This window comes from Sceloporus occidentalis, unplaced genomic scaffold, assembly GCF_023333645.1.
Source record: "Sceloporus occidentalis isolate IW3139 unplaced genomic scaffold, rSceOcc1.0.p SCAF_9, whole genome shotgun sequence".
NCBI lineage: Eukaryota > Metazoa > Chordata > Lepidosauria > Squamata > Phrynosomatidae > Sceloporus > Sceloporus occidentalis.
In genome coordinates, this window is record NW_028316989.1 from 39,014,577 (window position 1) to 39,036,952 (window position 22,376).

At 41.3% G+C, this 22,376-nt stretch overlaps 1 protein-coding gene across 9 annotated transcripts in view; it reads right to left on the reverse strand.

Annotated features, from left to right (window-relative positions):
• The window catches only part of GRAMD2A (GRAM domain containing 2A), a 54,144-nt gene that overhangs the window by 13,172 nt on the left and 18,596 nt on the right, over positions 1–22,376 (reverse strand). For 8 of the 9 annotated variants that reach the window (XM_089538937.1, XM_089538936.1, XM_089538930.1 and 5 more), the window contains 5 exons: positions 9,337–9,432; positions 7,572–7,635; positions 6,588–6,660; positions 4,531–4,634; positions 48–146 (listed from right to left, as the gene is read on the reverse strand). In XM_089538937.1, coding sequence (XP_089395063.1) covers positions 48–146; positions 4,531–4,634; positions 6,588–6,660; positions 7,572–7,635; positions 9,337–9,422 — 426 coding nt within the window. In that variant the 5' untranslated portion in view covers positions 9,423–9,432. Of the gene's footprint in view, positions 1–47; positions 147–4,530; positions 4,635–6,587; positions 6,661–7,571; positions 7,636–9,336; positions 9,433–20,541; positions 20,730–22,376 lie in introns of all 9 variants that reach the window. The other variant, XM_089538934.1, reaches the window with a different exon arrangement.

A 22,376-nucleotide genomic window follows, 5' to 3' on the forward strand; every position in this document is an offset into this window, starting at 1 on the left:
TTCAGGGTTAATCCACTGGGCGTGGAAAGCTGGCTGCAATCACTTACTTTTCTGCTGGCATTGGTGGTAATAGCCAGTCCGTTGGGTAACAGCCGGGCTGTTTTGTGCTTTTTTATCAGCTGGACAGAGACAACGGGAATAACAACCTGAAATGGGGAAAAGGTGGAGAAAATTGGTTACAAGATGTGCACAACTATGGACAAACAGTGGGACAGAATGGGTCATATTATTTCCTGGTTACTGGTCACAAAATTATCACCCAAATCATAAATATATTTATTTTGGAAGTAAGCCAGCCTGACAACTAGGAGACTTACCTGAAAACAAGTGTACTTAGGACTGTTGCTTAAATTCAGCCAATGCTGAACATGATTGTCAAATCCAGTGGTGGCGAACCTATGCACGAGTGCCAGAAGTGGCACTCAGAGCCCTCTCTGTGGGCACACACGCCATCATCTCAGAACAGAGTTCGCCAGAATTTGTTACTAGAAAGTCAGAGGGACATGGCACTTTGTGATATATGAGTGGGTTTTGGGTTGCAGTTTGGGCACTCAGTTTGTAAAATGTTTGCCATCACTGGTAATGGCTGACTGCTTAGAAAAAAAAATCTCAATGGCAGTTTCTCTGTTTTGGTTCTGCTCTCTCACCAATACGTTTCCTCCAATAAGGTTGTGTGCTATTGATAAAAGCGGAAGCACAGCCAGTAGTGAGGCATGATAGACAATGAAGTCTATCAGTGTCTGAAGGTTGATGAGTCCTGATACAGTCTTTAGAGAAATGTTATTGCATACAGTACCATATCATTCAACATTTTGCATACAGAAACTGGGATGTGGGGGCATGGAGAAGATGGCAAAATGCTAACAGGGGACAAAGAAAAGGCAGAATTAATCAACACCTTCTTTGCTTCAGTCTTCTCAGAAAAGGTAAAGGGTGCTCAACCAGGGGATAATGGAGCAGAGGACAGAATGGAGGAATTTCAGCACAGAATAAGTAAAGAGATATTACAGGAATACCTGGTTAATCTAAACGAATCTAAAGACTAGATGAACTACATTCAAGGGTATTAAAAGAACTGGCAAATGTAATACCAGAGCCATTGGCAATAATCTTTGAGAACTGGAGAACAGTGGTATTCAACATCTTTATCAATGACCTGAATGACAGAATTAGGGACATACTTATCAAATTTGCAGATGACACCAAATTAGGAGGAGTAGCTAACACCCTAGAGGACAGGATCAAAATTCAAAATAACCTGAATAGACTAGAAAGCTGGGCCAAAGCTAACAAAAAACTTCAGTATGGAGAAATGTAAGGTACTGCACTAGGGAAGAAAAATGAAATGCACAGATATAGGAGGGGCGACACCTGGCTACATGTGAAAGGGATCTAGGAGTCCACGTAGACCACAAGATGAACATGAGTCAACAGTGTGATGTGGCAGCTAAAAAGACCAATGTAATTTTAGGCTGCATCAATACAAGTATACTGTCTAGATTAAGAGAAGTAATAGTGCCACTGTATTCTGCTTTGGTCAGGCCCCACCTGGAATACTGTGTCCAGTTCTGGGCACCACAAGTCAAAAAGGATGTTGAGAAACTGGAGCAAACCCAAAGGAGGGTGACTATAATGGTGAAGGGTCCGGAAAACATGCCCTATGAAGAGAGACTTAGGGAGCTGGGTATGTTTAGCCTGGAGAAGAGAAGGTTAAGGGGTGATATGATAGCCCTGTTTAAATATTTGAAGGGATGTCATACTGAGGAGGGAGCAAGCTTGTTTTCTGCTGCTCCAGAGAACAGGACCCGGAACAATGGATGCAAGCTCCAGGAAAAGAGATTCCATCTCAACATTAGGAGGAACTTCCTGACAGTAAGGGCTGTTCGACAGTGGAACAAACTCCCTCAGAGAGTGGTGGAGTCTCCTTCCTTGGAGGTCTTTAAATAGAGGTTGGATGGCCATCTGTCAGGGATATTTTGATTGGGAGTTCCTGCATGGCAAGGGTTTGGACTGGATGGCCCTTGTGGTCTCTTCCAACTCTATGATTCTATGAAAAACCATCCCTACCAATTCAGTATTTCATACAAAAGAAATAAACACAAAAAAATTGTCAGATATTGTCCAGTGCAGACATGACCATGAATCTTAAGTAGGGGTGGACAACTTTTAGTCCTCCTTGGACAACTACTCCCATAATCCCTTACTCTTGGCCACGCTGGCGGGGACTGATTGGAGCTGGAACCCAACAACACCTGGAGGGAGGGGTCTTGATGTAAGGAAAATCAACAGCCACAAGTAAAAGTTCAAGCGTACAATTTTTAAAAAAACCACAAAGCAAGGATTGAAGAACCCTGCTAGATGGGGTGAACATTGAGAGGTGGAATTAACATTCTTCTTGTTCTTGTGTGATGTTTATTTAAGTAGGTAGTGCTGCTGATATAAATAATTCAGCCATTTGGCACTGTTTTAAGGAAGTCTGTTCTAAATATGGAAGAAAGTTCCCCATCCAGAGGAGTGTTTACTGGATAACCTCAAAACCGTAAATCAAGTCAGGAGGATGGAATTCTGGACTGCCTCAAATTAAGTTATTGTTTTCCACATGCCCTAGAGATTGGTCTGGTCCCTGAAACAGTTTACTTTGATGATTTAAGAAGAAGAAAACAAACATTTGTTTCCAGGAGATGTTATTGCATCTTTAGGAAGCAAGACAAGACACTTTTACTCTCTCAAGCATCTGGCAAAGTGTTGCTGTTTGTGTATTAATATTACCAACACCAATCCAACCAGCTTTAATTCTCTTCATGTTTAGTCTAATCACATTTCATTACTCTCAAAGTCACAATATGGTTTCAATTTGTTCTTGTTGTCATTAGTTGCCTTGAAGGCTTTTTAACAGGAAGTAACAGTGCTTGGAAAATTATTTGATGGAAGTAATTCATTCTTTCACTCATTATGATGCAATTGTAAACTGCCTGATACCTCCCCCAAGTAGCTTTGCTAGTGTTCATGTCACTATCTTCCCTGGTGACTTAGAATCATAAAATCACAGAGTTGGAAGAGACCTCAAGGGCCATTCAGTCCAATCCCCCTGCCATGCAGGAACTCATGATCAAAGCATACCCAACAGATGACCATCCAGCCTCTCTTTAAAGACCTCCAAAGAAGGAGACTCCACCATACTTGGAGGGAGTGCATTCCACTGTCTAACAGCTCTTACTCTCAGAAGGTTCTTTTCCTGCAGCTTGCATCCATTGTTCTGTGTCTTAAGTCTCTGGGGCAGCAAAAAATAAGCTTGATTCATCCTCAATTTAACATCCATTCTTCAAACCCCTTCTCCTCCAGTCTAAACATCCCCAGCTCCCTACGTCACTCCTCATATGACATGGTTTCCAGACTCTTCACCATTTTGGTCGCCCTCCTTTAGACACATTCCAGCCAGTTAACATCCTGTTTGAATTGTGGTGCCCAGAACTGGACAAAGTATTCTAGATGAGGCCTGACAAGGCAGAATAGAGTGACACTATTACTTCCCTTGATAGACACTATATTTCTATTAATGCAGCCTAAAATCGCATTGGCCTTTTTAGCTGCCGCATTACACTGTTGACTCATGTTCAACTTGTGGTCTACTTGGACTCCTAGATCCCTTTCCCATGTAGTCTCCTTAAGCCAGGTGCCTCGTATCCTGTATCAATACATTTCATTTTTCTTCCCTAAGTGCAGTACCTTATATTTCTCCATTTGAAATTCATTTAGTTAGCTCTGGCACAGCTTTCTAATCTGTTAAGGTAATTTTTAATCACGTTTTGTTGTATCACACACTGTTACTTGTTGGTTGCCTTATATTACCCTTTAGGTAGGGGGAACTTAGGACCAGAAAAAATGGCATAAAATGTTTAAAATACTCAGAATATCTAAAAATGTCCTTATTAAGTAACAAGAAAATGTTCTTAATACAAGAAGGAAGGAAGGAAGGAAGGAAGGAAGGAAGGAAGGAAGGAAGGAAGGAAGGACATCATTCCTACTTCTTACATTACATCTGAAAAGTAACTTTGTTATGCCTTCCTTATTAAGGTGGAAGAAGACTCCCAAGAGATAAAAAGATTACTTGCAACTTGCTACCTCCAAGCTCTGGGAAGTGGAGGGGCAATTTTTTTAACTGAAATAAAACAAGAAGAAATATAGGATAAAGCTAGTGTATGTTGTGCATCCATGCAAAAGCTTCTACCTCAGTAAAGGAGAACACATTTATTATTAAATGAGCTAAACCAAGAGGGGGTTGTATGTCTGTAAATGCAAATAGTCAGGGTCACATGTTGGTGGTGGGTGGGATCAGAGTTGGCAGCAGATGGAAGGATTTCAATGCTACAGGGCTCTCCTTCTCCAAGTGCCAGGCCATTTCCCCCTCTTTCTCACTCTCTCACCTCATTATGCTCAAGGCATCACCTACAATCCTTTCCCCAGTCCTTCCAAATGAACACTCAGCTCCATGAAAAGGGTAAAATCTCACCCTAAGACTGACTGACTTACCTTGATATCTTTCCCAAAAAGGTTTGCATAGAAACAGAGCCAGTTGGGGGAAATATACAGCCGGCCTTGGATAAGAATGTCTCTCTGAAGGGCGCAGGAGCATACTGTGATGGAAGGGAAGAAAAGTAAAAATGCAGATAAGTTGACAGAAGGAATTTTAGTCTGATTTCCAGAGGGGGAAAAACATGACTAAAAGCAGCTCATAGCAATGAAGAAAGCACTGTACATAAATGAATGGAAACCCAGGGCCTGCCATAACCTTTATGAATTAAAGCAAAGTGCAAATCACAGATGAGAAGGAATCTACCTTCTACAAAACCTGCCTTTGACAACATTAATGTTGACAACATTAACTAGAAACCTAGGTTAGAATTACTGTAGATCAGAATCAAACACTGGTTTCTCTAGACTATGGGCTATGCTCTTTTGTGTCCTCCTCCTCATCATCATCATCATATTTACTTGTTTTTTTCCTGTTTGAGTTTTCCGGTTATGTTTTCTTTCCTCACTCCAATGTTATATATTGAGTTTTATTTTCATTTTCCTTTATGTATGTATTATAACCTTTCATACTCTTTTTACACATTTCCAGTATTGATACTGATATGGTTGTAACATTTCTGAGTACACTTGTGTTTACTTTCTGAACAGATTACCTATTTTCCTTATGCATTTTGCTTTGTGCTTTTTCTGTTATGGGTGGTCCTCTTTCACTGTGGCTGCTTGAAAAAGCTGGTGGGGGAGTTGATAAGAATTGTTTCCAAAAAAGTAGCTTTTTCAAGGTCTGCTCTGGTCATGGTGATTCTAGTCTGGAGCTATGACTTGTTTTAGAGCTTGGCTAAAGGCCTGGAATGAGAATGCATGGCCGGGGAAAGAACGGCTCCCCACAATAACATTTTCAGCCTAGGGCTGAAAGAGTATCAGGATTGTATTTGATCACAAGTTAAACAAAAATCAGCCGTGTATTAAGAGATCCACAGTTTACAAGTCACAAGTAGTAAAAGCAATAGTTTACTCCTCACTACTGACACTTTATCTGAAGTGCCATGATGGTGCCTGATGTCCTATTCTGAGTACCACTCTTTCAGAAAGACATAAAGAAAATGTAATGGGCCAAGGGGATGGAAAACAAGGTGAAAGAAACTGGATATGCTTGGCCTGGAGGAGGAACCCAATCATTCTCTTCAAATACACAAACAGCTATCAAAAGGGAAGAGGGAGAAAATTTGTTGTCCACTGTCCAAGAAGGCAGAAAAAATTAAGTACAGGTAGGAGCTCAGAGGCTAGAAGAAATAACTATTTCCCCAGGAGAGGGGGTCATAGTTGCAAATCAGCGTTACAGTGCACCCTTAAACCTTTGATGGGGGGACAGAGAAAGACAACTGCTTGAAACTCTAGGGAACCATGGCCAATCAGGTTCAGACAATACAAAGATAGATGGACTAATGTTCTGACACTCTATAAAAGAGATTCATATGTCCAGGGAAATTCAAAGGGAGAACCAAGAGCTCAGTGGTTGTGCCTTCACTTTGCATGCAAAAGATTCCAAGTTCACTCCCTGGCATCTCCAGGTAGAAATCACAGGAACATGGAGCTGGAAGGGGTAGGAATGAAAGCAGCTTTGAGAAGGAAGAGAGGCTGAAGAAGACCTCAGCATCCCTTTCTCATATGCCACAGTCCTAAGTGTTGCAGGCAGATTCAACTGACCAGCATGAAGTGACCAGGAGTGCCATGCAGGCTTATTCAGAAGCAGTTCCTACCATTTTCAAGGGGTCTAAGCTTGGGAATATTACTATTTTAGCTCCCAGTATCCAGCCACTGAAGTTAAATTTCATTTGGGGCGCAGAATTCTTATAGGGGAGGTAATGCATAGCTAGATTTCTAGTGTTTCACAACCTTTGGTCTTCTTGGTCTCTTGAACTTCATCTCCCAGGAATCTGAACCCACTATGGCCAATGGCCAGGGCTTCTGGGAGCTTGAGAACTACTATAACAGATAATCTATGACTCCTCCTCTCAAAGGTACCACCCTCCATTAAAGAAGACTTTTCCACTCACCTTTCAGCACACTTTCTTCTGTGGGGATGTCCTTAAATAACTTGTGATACTGAGAGTTGTACTTATTTGGAGCCTAGAAATAACAGACACAAGGAAGTCAGGGATTATCAGAGTGATTTCCAGGGACATTAATAACAAGTAGATGCCAGATAACAGGGAGCGTCTTTGTTTTTAAAAGGTCACAGGACTTGTTGTATAGAAAGGTCAGGTAAGATATAGACACAAAACGGGATACACTGGGGCAGGAACAGCCTTTTAGTTCAGCCTCTCCAACCCAGCAACATTCAGATTTGCCAAACCACAGTCCCCATTACATGGGTGGAGATAATGAGAACTGTAGCCAAATACATTTGGAAGGTGCAAGGTTGTAAGAAATTGTTCTAGAATAAAATAGAACTCCCCCAAAATTCATTTCCAAAAATCCCCCTCACTGAGGTGAGCAACTACAGTGGGCCCTTAGTATCCCTTGAGGTTTAGTTCCAAGACCCACCCTGGAACCCAAAATCTGTGAGTGCTCATGTTCCATTATACACAGTGATGTAGTAAAATAGTGTCCCTTATATATAATGGCAAAATCAAGGTTTGCTTTTTGGATTTAAAAAATATATATTTTCACGCCATGGATGGTTGACCCTATTTATGTAGCACACACAGACACACACACCTACAGTAAAGAAGCTGATGAAAGAAAACTATAACAGTGGTAATGAAACAGGAAAAACAAACATTGGAGAGGCCTCAAAAGGTTTTTAAAAACATACAGCAGATGTTCCTAGCCCTAGGTTTCCTCTGCAGATGAAGCCAAGAGTAGAAGGCGGAGCAGCAGGGCTCAGAGAAAAAGTTGCAGCTCTCAGTCCAGCAGGCCAGGTGGTTCACAAAATAAAACACAAGCTGCATCCATACACACAATGATTCTCAACAGAGCCATCCACAAGAGTGGCAGAAAAGCCCTACAAAGTGAGGATGTGCTTCGCCCAGACTCACCACTACAACTTCTCTGTGACATTTCTTGAGCTCCTCGTCCTTTACGGCATCACTCAAGTGCAAGCTGCAAGACAAAAGAGAAAATTCATGGAAGATTTGTCTTCTTTCACTCTCTTACAATTGTATACACATACACTGACTTCATTTATTTAGTTAGATTTATATCCTGCTCCACAACTAAAAAGATGCTCAAAGCAGCTTATGTTTCAATTATATACATAAATGCAGAGAAACAGAGAAAGGAAGGACAGGATAGTCCTTTCCCATGGGGTCGTAATTGAAAAAGGCACAACACAAAAGGAAAAGTGGATGGGGAGGGAAGAGGAAAACAGGAAAACTCAAGACAATTTTTTAATTTTTGGGGATCCCTCAGCTGGATGGAATGGCTTTAGGTTGGCTATAAATAAACAGCAAATATTTACTCCATCTTTCTTTGTTTCTTTCCCTATGCACCCACACACTGTAAGATTCAATCCTGAGAATCTTTTGATGTTCTACTGTTTGCCACATGACTACTGCTGGTGGGCTATTTGTAGTAATCGGCTCAGCATCATGGAAACAGCTGTCCACTGATGCCCAACACATCTGGGATCTTGTCCTTCCCTGCACCTTCAAACGGCTTTAAAGACCTGCATGTTCAGATAGGTTTCTGAACTCTCCTGTGCAAAGTGGTTTTATCAGCTGCTGCTTTGCCTTTCTGTTTGTCATTCCTTTTTATGGTTTTATTGTTATATTATATTGCAATATAAGTTGCAAGCAAGATAAACATTTACTATACAGCACACAGAACGACAGGGAAGGGTAGGGCTAAAGAATACAGTATTCTGAATTTTGAGTGGGATTTGGAAAGCAACCTTCCCATCTCCTAACTTATCCTTTCCTTTTCTAGGGACATCAGTTCAGTGGGGGCTTCCCTCACAGGAGTCAAAGCAGCATTAAGAAAGAAGAGAGGCTGGAAAATGGCTCAGTGGTCCTTTCCCATATGCCACTCCCGAGTTGCTGCAGCCAAACTCAGCCAGCCATCATGAAGCGATCTGGAGTGCCAGTCCATGCAAGTTTACTCAAAAGCAATTCCCACCATCTTCAAAAGGTCTGATTCCAAGAGCAGAGCTTGGGAATATTTCTGTTTTGGACTACAGTCCCCAGGATCCAGCCATTAATTCCCCTCTAGTCGTGGAATTCCAGCTCAGCTTCCTGATTTCTGGGTTTCTCAGAGCTGGGTGTATGTGAATAAAAATTACTTTTTGGGACTATGACTCCCAGAATCTCCAGGTCCACATGATGTCTGGATTTTAGGAGCTGTAGTCCTAAAAAGTCAATCCCCACCCTGTGCTCTGGGTAAGAGTACATTAAATTCATAGAATTACAGAGTTGGTGGGGAATTCAAGAGCCATCTGTTCCTACCCCCTGCCACACTAAAGCTAAAACACTCCTGAAAGATGCCTATCCAATCTCTGTTTAAAAATCTCCTAATATGGAAAGTCCATCACACTCCAAGGCAATCTATGCCACTGCTCTTTCAGGAACATAGCTCTTTCATGGGGGAAAAAAGAGTTCTTCCTACATGTTTAGGTGCAATCTCTTTGCTTGTGATTTGAATTCATTCATTTATGTAATAGTCTCTGGAGCAGCAAAAAACGAGCTTGCTCCATTTTCTACATGACATCTCTTCTTCTAAGAATTCACCTTAAGTCACCCTAAGCCAGTATTTTGAACTTTGATCCAGGAACTCAGTCCTTTACAATGTAAAGTGCATCACACTCACTTGCCATTTGGGGAATCCAAACTCTTTTCTTTGTGCAGTGCCTCCAGCTTGTCCAGACTGTGCATGGGCCTGGCTTTTTCATGCATTGGTTTCGTGCTGCAGACAGGTAGAGACAGGGAAAGAAAACATGCACACAAATTAACATTTATGCATTTCTTTATAAGATTTATTTATTTATTTAAATATGTCTATCCTGCTCTCTGCCATGAGAAGTCATGTTAGGGTAGCATGCCATTAAAATAATATAAACAATTTCAGATTTTCAAAAAACAAAAACAAAACACAAAGTAATTTAAATAGGATAAAACATATTAGATCAACTGTTAAGACAGCAGAAAACAGATAAAACCCTGCACTTCTATACTTTCAAAAATATTAAAATTAAGTCTCCAAATATTTAATATAAAGCCACATTTCAACTTGGAACCTGAAAGAAACCAACGCTGGCCTCCAAGGAAAGGGCATTTCATAAGCAGGGTGCCACAGCAGAGAAGGCAATCTCTTATCTCCCTGCAAGATATATTGTTCCCATTAGTGGGAAATAGAGCAGGGCCCCATCAGGAGATCTCAGTACTCAATACTCAGGCAGGTATATATAGGGAGAGACACTCCTTTTAAGTATCAGGATTTCAAGACATTTAAGACTTTGAATGACATACCAGAAATTCATACTAGAATTCATACCAGAAATGAATTGGGCCCCAGTGCAGCTCCCTTACAACTGGTGTTATGTGTTGTCTGTGTGAATTTTATTTAATGCTCAGTGTTTTAAAAAGCAAAAAACATATATTTATTAATTACATTTATATCCTGCATCTCCCCAATACACTCAAGACAATGTACATCTTCCTTCTCACAACAATCCTTCAAGTTAGATCAGACTGAGTGACTACTCCAATGAATTTTATCCAGTAAGTTTAAGGGCTCAATAAAATGTTGAACCTGATCCTCTCAGTCCCGAGCACAACATTTTCTAGCCATTAAATCCATACAAAACTAAATGTATTAAAAATGGGTTAAAACCAATTTAATCTTGCAATCCATTAAAACCAGCAGAGACTAAAAGAGGCATCATGTATGTGTGTATATGTTATGCCTTCAAGTCGCCCCTTGACTCACGCCACTTAATAACACAACGCAGCAGCAGAAATTATTAGTTCTCTAGGAAGACAAGCCATCCAGGACACGTATAATAAAAACACATAATGCTGCCTCAGAGCCTGGAAAAGTTATTTTGGGGAACTACTGTTCCTGGTGTCACCCAGAGACCATAGCCATTGGTCATAATGACTAGTGAATTCTGCAAGTAGTAGCCCCAGAATTATTTCCCTCCTGGTTCTGACTGCTGTCTTATACAGAGTCAAATAACTGGCATAACCAATTCAGCACAGTCAGCACCAGGAATAAGGCAAACCTGTCCTCCATTTATTCTGAAATATCTTCTCTATAGGCCCGTGTGAGCATGATCAGTGCTTAGAGATTCTACAGAGTGAAATGCAAAACCCAACTGCTAGTACTAACCAGAATAGATTAATTCAGAACTTAATCAACTGCTGATGGTTTATCTTTATGTAAATCCGTTTGACTGAATGAGTCTCATCTAGCTGGTACCAGCTGGTACTGGATGGATTTAAGCTGTAGTAGATGCCATGTTGCCTACCCCCAGTCTAAACAAACAGGCAGTACCTTTCAGGTCCCAGCTTTTTTCCAGATCAACTTGGGAAATGCCAAGGATTGAACATGGGACATTCAGCATGTAAAACAGGCATTCCACCATGAAGTTTGGCCACTGGACCCACATCCAGGAAGGAAGATTCCAAGTTGTTCCTACTGAAAGCCCAAATTATATCCAGCCATATAAAACCTGCTAAGAGACACTTTCCCTGAATGCAGGCAAAAAAATTAAAACAAAATCAAAAGGTGATTTAAATCACTAAAGCTCAATTTAAAAAAAAAAACATGTGAAATAATTTGACTACTATCTCTTGTAGCAGAGGACCAAAGTGTTGGGCTAATGCAGTACACATAAGATACAGGAAAGAGCTGCTCTCCATAGTGCTAGAAAAAGCAAGTGCCTAGCCATCAAAGAAAGAAAACCCAATAAGAAAAGGAGGGGTTGGAAACCAGATATATTGGTACAAAAGTAGTCTTCTTTGCAGTCACCAACTTCCTTCCCCCATTAGTAACAGCCACAAGGTTCCACCTGAATTGCATTGCTTTATCTAAGTCACATTTTAAAAAGCAATACTATAAATCATGTTTGCCTTAGTTGTGGAAAAATGGGGCCTTTGACATTGAAAGTGTCACAAGTACTAGCCAATCAGTGCCAGAAGCAGCTGCTCAGCCCTGGCATATAGCCTTGTTGCCTTGCGACTGTACACTCTACCTATTAGGAAAAAGATCACAGGAAGGGAAGAAACTTCTGCTTCTACACATAATTCCTATCACTGTATCAAATCAAGATTTGGAAATAATGTGATATTCCAAATATGCCTGGACTGCAACTGCCATGACCCTCCACCACTGCCTATGCTTGCCTGGACTGATGGGAGGTGCAACCCAACAATATGTGGAGAGACATAAGTTGCCCCCATCTGTATTAAACTGTGGCAGCATTTAAGTTCCTGTTGTTCCTGCTGCTGATGATGATGATTTTTAAAGTGCTAAATAACAACAAGAATGGAAGCATCATCTGTAAAGACAATTGCAATTCCCAAACTGTTATTTGAACACTAAATAAATAAGTAATCAACAGGTGTATTATCGCTCTCTGAAACTAGTTGTCCAGCCAATCTTCTGTGGACTTTCCAGGTTAGTACTCCTCTCTCTGTAACAAAAGCACAGGTCTGGACCACAGAACAGATGGAGAAGATTAAAAACATAAAGGGCTTGAGAAGGAAGTCAACAATATGGCTGGGACAATTTGCTGTCTAGCAAGCCACACATAGGGAAAGCAACGATTCTGCTTGCAGTCCTTATCTGTGTCAACTAAAAGAGATAAAGCCGCATAAGTAAGGAAGGGTGTGATATGTTACTTTATAAACTCTGCTATGTGGACAATGTGCAGATCTTGAAGCAATTTATAAGTAGACTGACTGCCACCATCACTCACCTTCAGAAATGTGATTAACCCTTGAAATTCAGCTACACTTACGTTCATAACATAATGGAGGGAACAACTGACCTATGCCATATTTGACACAGATGCCCCACTGCAACTTGAAGAAGGAGACAGATAAAGCCTTATTGGAGTTACCCCTCCAAAGTGGCACTCTTCTAATGCATTTGATTTCATACCCTCCAACATTTCACAAATTAAAATGAGGGGATGTGTGGCCAAGCAACATTGGAGCATGGCCAAGTTGGCAAAAATTATTACTGAGGAAGACACCTAAGCTAGCAAAGGTTTCAAGAGTTTGGTTTGCCTGAGCCTACTGAGGAAGGCCAGCTGAGTGTAAAATATTTTTGTATTCCGAATTTAGCTTGAAGTAAGTTGAGAATGTAAGGGAGAAATGAGAGGAAGAGAGAAAAACGAGACCTTTTTAAAAAGTGCTTAAAAAGTGAGATGGTAAAAGATTGAGAATGTCCCTGCCAAATTGGAACAGTTGGCGAGCATGAAATTGCCATCATCCCTGACCAGCATGGCTACAAGTAATGGGAACTGTCATAAAATACATTTGAAGAGTATTGGGTTGGGAACAAACTGCTTTGGCTGCATATGTGTAAATACAAAAGCAAATATGATGTAGAAGCATCGTTTACACTTCCATGGCTCTGACTCCTGGAAAGGAACCTTCAAACCTAGATATCAATGCTATCACTGGCACATTTCACTGTTGGGAAAATAGGAGGCCTATGGAAGAATATCACTGTATCTCTCATATTTGTTGTTGTTGTGTGCCTTCAAATATATTCCATAGAAGCCTGCCCAAAATTTGAGATCTTCAATGGAGGTCCTGTTACATGCTCCAACATCTTGCAAGGTTAGTTTCGTGTGCACATGTGAGAAGATATTCTCTGTAGCAGCACCCCAATTGTGGAACTCCCTATCACAAGGCTGGCCCCATCTATTTTGAGCTTCCAATGGGCAGCCAAATCAGTGTTCTTCCGCATGTCATCTATGGTTTCTGAAAACACTGTCTCATTTGTTTGTTTCAACGTTATTTTTAAGGACCAATTTTGGTTTGTTTTTAAAAGTTCTTAATGAGTATTTTAATCTCTTTTTAAAGTTTGGTCACTATATTGTTTTATATACTTTTTCCTGTTTTGCATTTGTCTAAGGGCCCTGGTGAGCTGGGAGGCAATAAATAAATAAATCATATATATCAAAAACAAAAATAGTAAACAACTGCACCCAAAATAGAAATCTGGGTCTAGAATATTAGACCTTCAAAAGAACCCACTGACCTACAGTCTTCTGCTACTTCAAATAGTGACTGAAGCACACAAAGGGCATTTTTTATGTTTTACAAATAAAAACGTTTTTTCTAAGTTCTGGAATATATTTTTTTAAATGCATGCACACACTGACTCTCTCTAGACAGATTCATCATTCAAAGGCAGAGAGGAAAAAATTATCAGAAAGTGTGTGTTAAAAGTGTGTGTGTGTGTGTATACACACACACACATTCATGTGCTCACTTTCAAGTTCCCTGTCAACTTACGGTGAACCCATGAATTCATAGGGCTTTCTTAGGTAAGGATTACCCAGAGGTACTTTTGCCAGTTCCCTCTTCTGAAATACAGCCTACAGCACCTGGTATATGTTGGCAGTGGTAGCAAATTGGAGACTTGGAGTTGGCACTACATCTTAAAAGACAACAAATCTATTCTCCTTGGTCAAGAGGTGAGTTGGTGCCAAGAGAACCCCTCCTCTAGCCTTGCAAGCCTGACAACAGATATGGCACAAAGAAACACTCATAGGCTGGGTCTTCCAGCAGAGTCACATTATGCTTGTATTATGCAACCCTCATAGGGCTCTTTTAGACCTTGGAAGATATCTGAAGTGGGAGATAAAGGAGCTGCTTTTTTGTGGGTCCTTTTTGAACTTTCCAGAGGCTGGTTCAGGGCCATGGTCTGAGGTTGTTGCGGCCCCAAACCAGCCAATAAAGAGGCGGCTGCATGCCACTCCTTAGGGACAGTCTGGAGAGCCCCATACTGAATAGCAACACAGCACAATGTATGGGGATAAATTATCAATGTGCATGACTCACAACCTTTTGCACAATGGCATAGTGCAAGGCACAACAGCAATGTACATTCATGAGCTACTCTGTACTTTGATATGCACCTCTATGTATGACTACTTACACCAGTGTCTGTAGGATATGATGATCACATACCTTCCAGAAAATGCATTACATATAGTTAGTGCAAATTACCCTAGTCAGAAGGCCCTTTGCAATGTTGCTCTGCTACACAGTGTTTTGTGTCCTTGCTTATTTTCATTACTCTCCAAACAAGTGTTCTGTCCAGGAACAGCATATTTCACTCTGAACTTCCCCAGCAGTTCTGTCTGCTGCCCCTTATCTCCCAGATAGCTTTGATTATCAGTGAACCAGCTTTGCAGGAGTGTTATGGAAAACCCAAAGTAAATAGTGCTTGAGCCAAAAGGTCCACACAGGACCAAGAGGTCACCAGCAAAGCCCTCAACAACCTTTGAAGTGCTACAATCCCAACCCTCAGAGAGGGCAGGAAATTGCTCAAAATAGACAAGCCATTCAAGATAAGGAGGTTAAAGAAATCACTGGAAACCAAACAACTAGGCCTGTCCTGAAACAAACTTTTAAAAAGGTAGGCAGGTTGTGCCATGTTGGGCTGCTGAGCATTACAAGGACCAGGTGGTTTCTAACTTGTACAGGAAAGGCCCTGAAGACCCAAGGAAGCCATCCAAGGGATATAAATTATTTTAAAAAGATTTTTATTCCTTTTTATGAGATGTGAAGTTGAAGAAAATATTTAGCACAACACTGCATATAAAGAATATATTTTACTTTTCCGCTTGAGAAATATCATCAAGAAGATCTGCAGTTTCCAGAAACAGAAATTAAATGAATTGGTAGCATCTGCTCACATCTCTTTTCCATTTTCAATCCATTTCCCCCACCCCAGAGGATGGATGGCTAGCACCTTAGCAGGGGTTTACTTCCAAAGCACTCAACTCAAGTCATGGTTTCTATTTGCTGCACCTTGTTTGTGTGATAAGGAGAAGCCATAACTCCTTTATTTCACATTAGTATTATATTTAGAACATTTTCTGGATTGAGGATTTTTTAAAAATCAATAAAAACTGCTAAGCATGATAATACATTACAGACATAAACAAAAAAATATAATAAGAGGTAAAAGCTATAGAAAAATAAAATACTAGAAGAAAGGAAAGTGCCAAATAAATATATGCAGAAGTCAGAGCAAAGGAAGGAAGGAAAGACTGTTTTCACTTGTCAATATGGGGAGAGTAACAAATGGATTGCCTAAAACATGGATTTCCAAAAACTGGCCACCAGCAAGGAGGCCCTTCTCTCTTCAGTTCCCAGAGCTTGTAAACGTTACTTGTGATAACTGTAACTTCAGGAATTCTCCATTACCTTGCTGGCTGAGGGATCCTGAGAGTTGTACTTCGACACAATTTTTAAACTACACATCCTGCAAACTGTAGTGCAAGGTGGGGCAGAATCCACAAGAAGACTTCTTCAACCAAACTTGCTGGCCAGGCAAAATTATATGAGGATAGGGCTTAAACTATCCTGATCACAAGTGACTGAAGGCTGAGGGTGTACAGTCTGTCTAGAAACAGACTTAGAGGCCATGCCACTGTCACAAGATAGGAATCACAGACTTCACAAGAACTAGCCTCTAGTTAAGCCCCTAATCAAAGCCACTGTTTTGTAGTACTGTATCATTTCTGGATAGATTTCTAAGATAAAGCTTTAAAAAACACATTACACTATGTATAGTATCTGTGTTTTTCTTGAAACATAATGGGAAGCATGTGCCTGCACATTATCAGTGGCCTCATATAAAAGAGGAAGCAATTCAGTAGAAGTGAGGATCTGATTGGGTGAACACATAATCAGTTTCTCTTAATCTGGTTTCTACTGATAAACTAAAACATAGTTTTCACAGTCATCAGTTTACGGGGCCCCAGCAGCTTACATGTCCATATGAAATGGTCGATTAGGTACCTGGAAGACCTGGGTACAAATTTCCACCCAGTAACAAAGCTTACTGGGCAATACTGGTTTTCACTGGGAAAAGCCTGGCAATGTTGCTTTTTTGAATTACAACATCCAGACTCCTGCTCCCCACCAACATGGTCACTGGGTGGCTTTGCTGGGTAGAAGAATTCTGGGACTTACAGTCCATATTTTCCAAGCTCTGAGGTTGGTAAAGACTCAAGTACAAGGCAAGTCCTCCATCCTCAAATAAGAAACAAGGCCAGAATTCTTGAAAATGGGTGAATACGTCAGTCTTTATTTGAAAAAGGAGAGAAACAACAGCCAGGACTAAGGACACTGTAAACACTCTTTCCTAAACAAGACCAAGGGTTTTTCCAGTTGGTGCCTTCTTTAAGGTCTGTAGCTACTACCTCTCCCATTCCTGCACTGGGTTAGATGAGCTGGGTTAGATGAGGCTTGGAGTTGCTTCCAGCAATATCCTCCCATTATTTTATGAACAAACCAAGAGCTGCCTGCAATGCAGCCAAGAGCAAAGGAGGCAACCCATACCTATTTGTGGTGTTTTCAGGTACAGATCACATGAGCCAGCTGACACAGCCATAGATCCTGTGCTATGTAAGCAATAATAAAAATAGACTGCAAACTGTCAGGGACTGCAACTCGCCCAGCTATTAATTTGTTTCCTCCTTCTGTTTCAACAGTGGCTAATGTCTGGGGAAGGGATACGTGGGAGAGAAGCATCCTTGTTCACTGAAGTTAATGTATGGAGGAAGTCAAGAGGGTGTGCTTGAGTGATCTTAGAGACTGCAGTGCTGGAACATGGGGGTGATGCATTGGGAGAGATGAGAGGAGACAGCATGATGCGGTTGCTAAAAAATGATTTGGGAAACTGAGGTTCAGACTCCAACTCAGACTGGAGACTTAACATATAGCCCAGCCTACTTCGCAAGGTTGCGGAGAGGCTAGGAGAGTGCTGTGGGCAACTTGAATGACAGCAGGAAATAAATAAGCCACATTTGGCTTAGCCTGTATGCACTGGTGAGTCCAAAAATACAGGCAGATGGGTTGGTTCACACCAACAAACCAGTTCTAGCAGTTTATATCAGATCATGTAGCTAATGGATTTTACCCATCTTTTCATGACCAAGGTGCCCCCAAATCCTTAGCATCTTAACTAGGACAGCTCAGACAATATATTAGTGCTGGGAAAACCCATTTCCCCCCTTGGTACTGTAAGGTTTGCAGCTAAATGCTCAGAGGGACCAGGGAAACTTCAGGGCTGGCAAGTGATATTGCCATTCATGCAAATGACTCTTCCCTATGAGCACTGGGACCATTACCTAAAAACAGGAAAATGCCTCCATTCCTTCACAACAGCTGCTTCATAGTATTCAAAGGACAGATGCCAGGGATCTTTGGCATGCCAAGCATAAGCTCTATCACCAAGATCAGCTATCTTGCCTTCCCTGAATGGAAAAAAAAGCACTCACGTTGACAAAGAAGATACTGAAATTCGCAGCACTGCAATTTTTGCTTCTTATAGCCTCCTTGAATTGTCTTCCTATGTTATACAGTCTTCCCAATGCTTCTTTTCTCGCCACCTTCCCTCTCCCTTTTTTCTCATACTCCAAACTAGGTCAGTACATAGGAGGAGGTGGGGAAGAGTTCCTTGCTATTTCAGCACTGGTTACTGAATTCTTTCCCAAAGTGAAGCAGTACTTCCTTCCCAGAGGGCAAATAATACTGCTGTCCCAGCCTGGTGCCCAAACCACAAATTCACTTCTGCAGTCCGGAGATAAACTGAATTTTCTTCTGCAAGACTCTAACCAGCAAGTGGCACAGAAGCCAGTCCTTTCTGCAGTTAAAGCAGCCAGTATTAAAGGGCGCGGGGGGGATGAAAATAGCAATATAATCTTTTTTGTTTTCTTTTTTCAAATTTACTACACTCTATATATTTGGTACTTTTTATTATAATTGTCTGTTTTTGATATAGTCTGTTGATTTAAAAAGCACCAAGAAGTGATGAAATCTCACTCCCAGCTACTGAAAATGGTGATAATTTCAGGGTATTCTTTTGGACATGGAACAGAAGATTATCCAGGCAGTTCTCCGCATCTCCAACAGTAGATATACAATAACAACAAAATAAATAAGCAATAATTTACTACTTGACAACCATCTTTGCCACCTCTACTTATCTAATGGCAGGGCTAGTCCTGTGGCCTGATGCATAAATTAAAAGTATATCTCAGTGAAGTGGCACTGTTCCTGAGCATTACTTCTTTAACAGAAAATTTGGTACCAGAGGGAGGAATGACATGGAGACATGAGGAATAGATTCCTACACCACACACAAACAAAAAAGGGAGAATAGTTCAAGATATTTCAGCAAACCTTTCCTTCAAAACTAACAATATGTACATGTAAAATGGAACAATCAGGTTAGGTAAGCCTTGCATAAATTACCAAGAACATGTTGAACCTTCTTAGGGTGCATCTGCACAGTAGAATTAATTTGACACCGCTTTAATTGCCATGGCTTTAATATGGGATTCTGGGATTTGTAGTTTGGTGAGATATTTAGCCTTCTCTATCAAAGCACTCCAGAGCCACAATAGACTACCAATCTCAGAATTCCAGAGGATGGAGCCATGACAGTTAAAGCAGGGTCAAATTGCGTTAATTCCGCCGTGCGATAGCAGCCTTAGAGACCACTTGAAGGCTTCTTCCAAAACACAACCAGGGATGAGCTTCTCTTTCAGCAGGATCCATTTTTCTTATGATTTCCATTTTTGTGGTTAAATTTATTAAATATACTGAGGGTAGCAGTTCAGCATATTTCAGCCACGTTTTTATAGAAAGCTGTCAATATGCACATGAAAAATGAAACAACCAGGTCAGGTAAACCTTGCATTAGTAGCCAAAAACTTCTCAAACCTTCTAGAGACTGCCTGAAAACTTTTTCCAAAATGCATCCAGGGATAATTTTTTCTCTCTTTCACCAGTCTCTACTTTTCTTATGATTTTTATTTCTGTGGGCAAGCAGGCTTCTCTTTTTTATTATTTTATTTTAATTTATTCTGCTGTGCACACTTGCTCACTAAAGCATTCTGGAGGTAGCTGTTTTTTGCACTGCTTGCTGTAGGCAGGCACATGCAGCTTCGACAGAGTACCCTAGAGTAGAATCCTGTTCCTTTCCAGTTCCAGCCCTGTTTATCGCATTGTTTACTGCATATAAACTGCTGCAACCTGACACCCAAAGTGTTTCTCCAAGCTTTCTTCACCATCCTTCAAATGTCAGTGCTACTAAAAAGGGACAGCTGGACAAAGGATGGCTCTTCGCTCACTCTAGCTAGACAGCTAAAGCCAGCTAAAGCTGGTATAGCACTGTGGTTTGAGTGACTCTGGAGACCAGGCTTTGATTCCCAGCTCAACCATAAAACCCACTGGGTGACCTTGGGGAAGTCACTGTATACAGAGCAGCCAGTGCTGCATAGAGATTTGAGTGTTCTACTCTGGAGACCAAGGTTCAAATCTCAGCATGGCCATGGAAACCAAATAGGTGACTTTGGACAAATCACACTTTCTCAGCCTTTGGAGAAGGCAATGGCAAACCTCCTCCAAACAAATCTTGCCCCCCCCCCCAAAAAAAAATGATAGGTTTGCCTTAGGGTTGTCATAAGTTGGAAAGGACTTAAAGGCACACAACAGCAGACAATGGATGAGGAGGAAAAGAGGGCTGGGGGGGGGCATTAAAAGTCTTTGTAGTGGGGAGCTTCACTGTCAGAAGTTTTGCTAACCAAGGTATGTCTGTTCTACTAGAAGCAGCAAATACACCAACTTGATTTCAGCACCTGGGCCAGCAAGTCATGAGTTACAAGGGACAGTCTCCCGCACCCTGGCTCTCTCCCCACTCTCCCTGTGGGAGAACTCTCCCTGTGTTTGAAAACAAATCAAAGTACAAGGCTGATTCAAGGCTGAGGCCATGCAATCCACAATATACTTGTCTGCAAAGGACTGGACCTACCCAGTGTGAATTGGAAGAGGAGGTTTATGCAGCACAAGAGAGAAGGTCAAGTAGCTTTTGATCTCAAGCAGGGAGCTGTTTTCTTGGAAATCTCAAATCTATTTCTGGGTGAGCTTTGTCGCTACTTTTAGCCACTCCCAGGCCCACAACAGCTCACAAAGGCTCAGCTCATCCTGTAGACAGAGAAACTGGAGAGAGGCTGTTGAGTGCACTCATTTTGCCCAGGATGTGGCACAAATCAGAACCGCAACACTTATGAGGCATGAGTAGGAAGGGAAAAATGGAAGGCCACAGCTGGAAACAGTACAAATTATATCCTTAGATTATTTTAAATTAAAACATAAATTTAAAATAATCTAAGGATATAAACAACCACCAGCAGAGATCACATTGTGGTTTATTTTGGATTCAATAAGCCAGTTCTCTTCCATTCACAGTTCAAGCTTACTGTGATTAGTTTAAAACTAGAAACCAGAGTTCCTAATTTCTTACTCTGCTGCACAAAAGAAGAGGAAAGAGTAAGCAAGACTGAATCACACTGTAGCTCATGCACATGACAAGAAGCATGGTTTTCCATGAGATCTGATGCAAGTCAATGTGCTGACAGAAAACTTGTGTTCCAAATAAGAGTAGACCCTTCACACCTCACATTGGAGAGGTTCTATGAATTGCAAGAGGCACAAGCATGAAGATATATGAATGCTTGGTTTTCTCCCAGAGGCACTTCCCATGTGAAGCCTAAAGCAAGTGACGGGAAGTCACCAGTCGCAACAACAGGTCAGCCTACCACCACCAGCACCACCGAGCCTGAGACCTTAGAAAGCTGCTGCCAAACAAAACAAGCCATTCTTGAAGAACCTGGTGCCCTCCAGATGTATTGGATTACAATTCCCATCATTCCCAGCCAGCATAGCCATAGTCCAATACCTTTAGGGTACCAAGTTGCTCAAGGCGAATGCAAATGCTTACTCTTCTCTTTGAGGTTCTATGGCATTATTATTATTATGCTTTATTTATATAGCACTGTAGTTTTGCACAGCGCTGTACACACAAACAATAAAAACAGATAAGAGTAAAGAGTAAACCTGACCATGGCATACTATCTAAGAAAGAATGGCATAATACAGATAAATAATACATAACAATACAGGAAAGGGTTCAATAAAACAGGCAACAAATTAAAAACATCAAATAGCAAATAATAGTCATGCAATGCCTGGAAACGCTTCTCTGAACAGGATGGGCTTCAACTCAGTTTTGAAACTAGTTAAAGAAGTGATGACTTGGGCTCGTAGGGGAAGGAGGTTCCAGGAGTGAGGGGCAGCAAGTGAGAAGGGACCAATCCAGGACGGGGCAGAGAAAATCTTGGGCTGAGACAGCAGACCTTGACTACCAGAATGGAGGGCCTGAGTAGGAAGGTGAGGAGAAAGAAGGTTTGATAAATAAGGAGGAGCCAGCCCATGCAGGGCTTTAAAAAGCATCTCAGTTGTCTTTCATGTAACCTTTGGAAAGAGGAACTTTGGTCCTCCAGATATTTTGGTCTTTTACTTCCAGAAGTCTCAGCCAGGAGGGCCAATGCTCAGACCTTACTGGAGTTGTATTCCATTGTTTTGGGAAGGTCAAAGGTTCCTCACCAAATTAGTCTTAGAGGATCATTTTGAAGACTGAATTAAGGCAGGAAGCTGGGAACTGTACATTGAACTACAGCTCCCATCAGCCCTAGCCAACATAGCTAATAATGAGGGATGCTGGGCACTGCACACCAACAAATATATGGGAGGCTATAATGCATCAGACCCCATCTGAGCTTGGAAGCTAAGCAGGGTCAGTCCTGG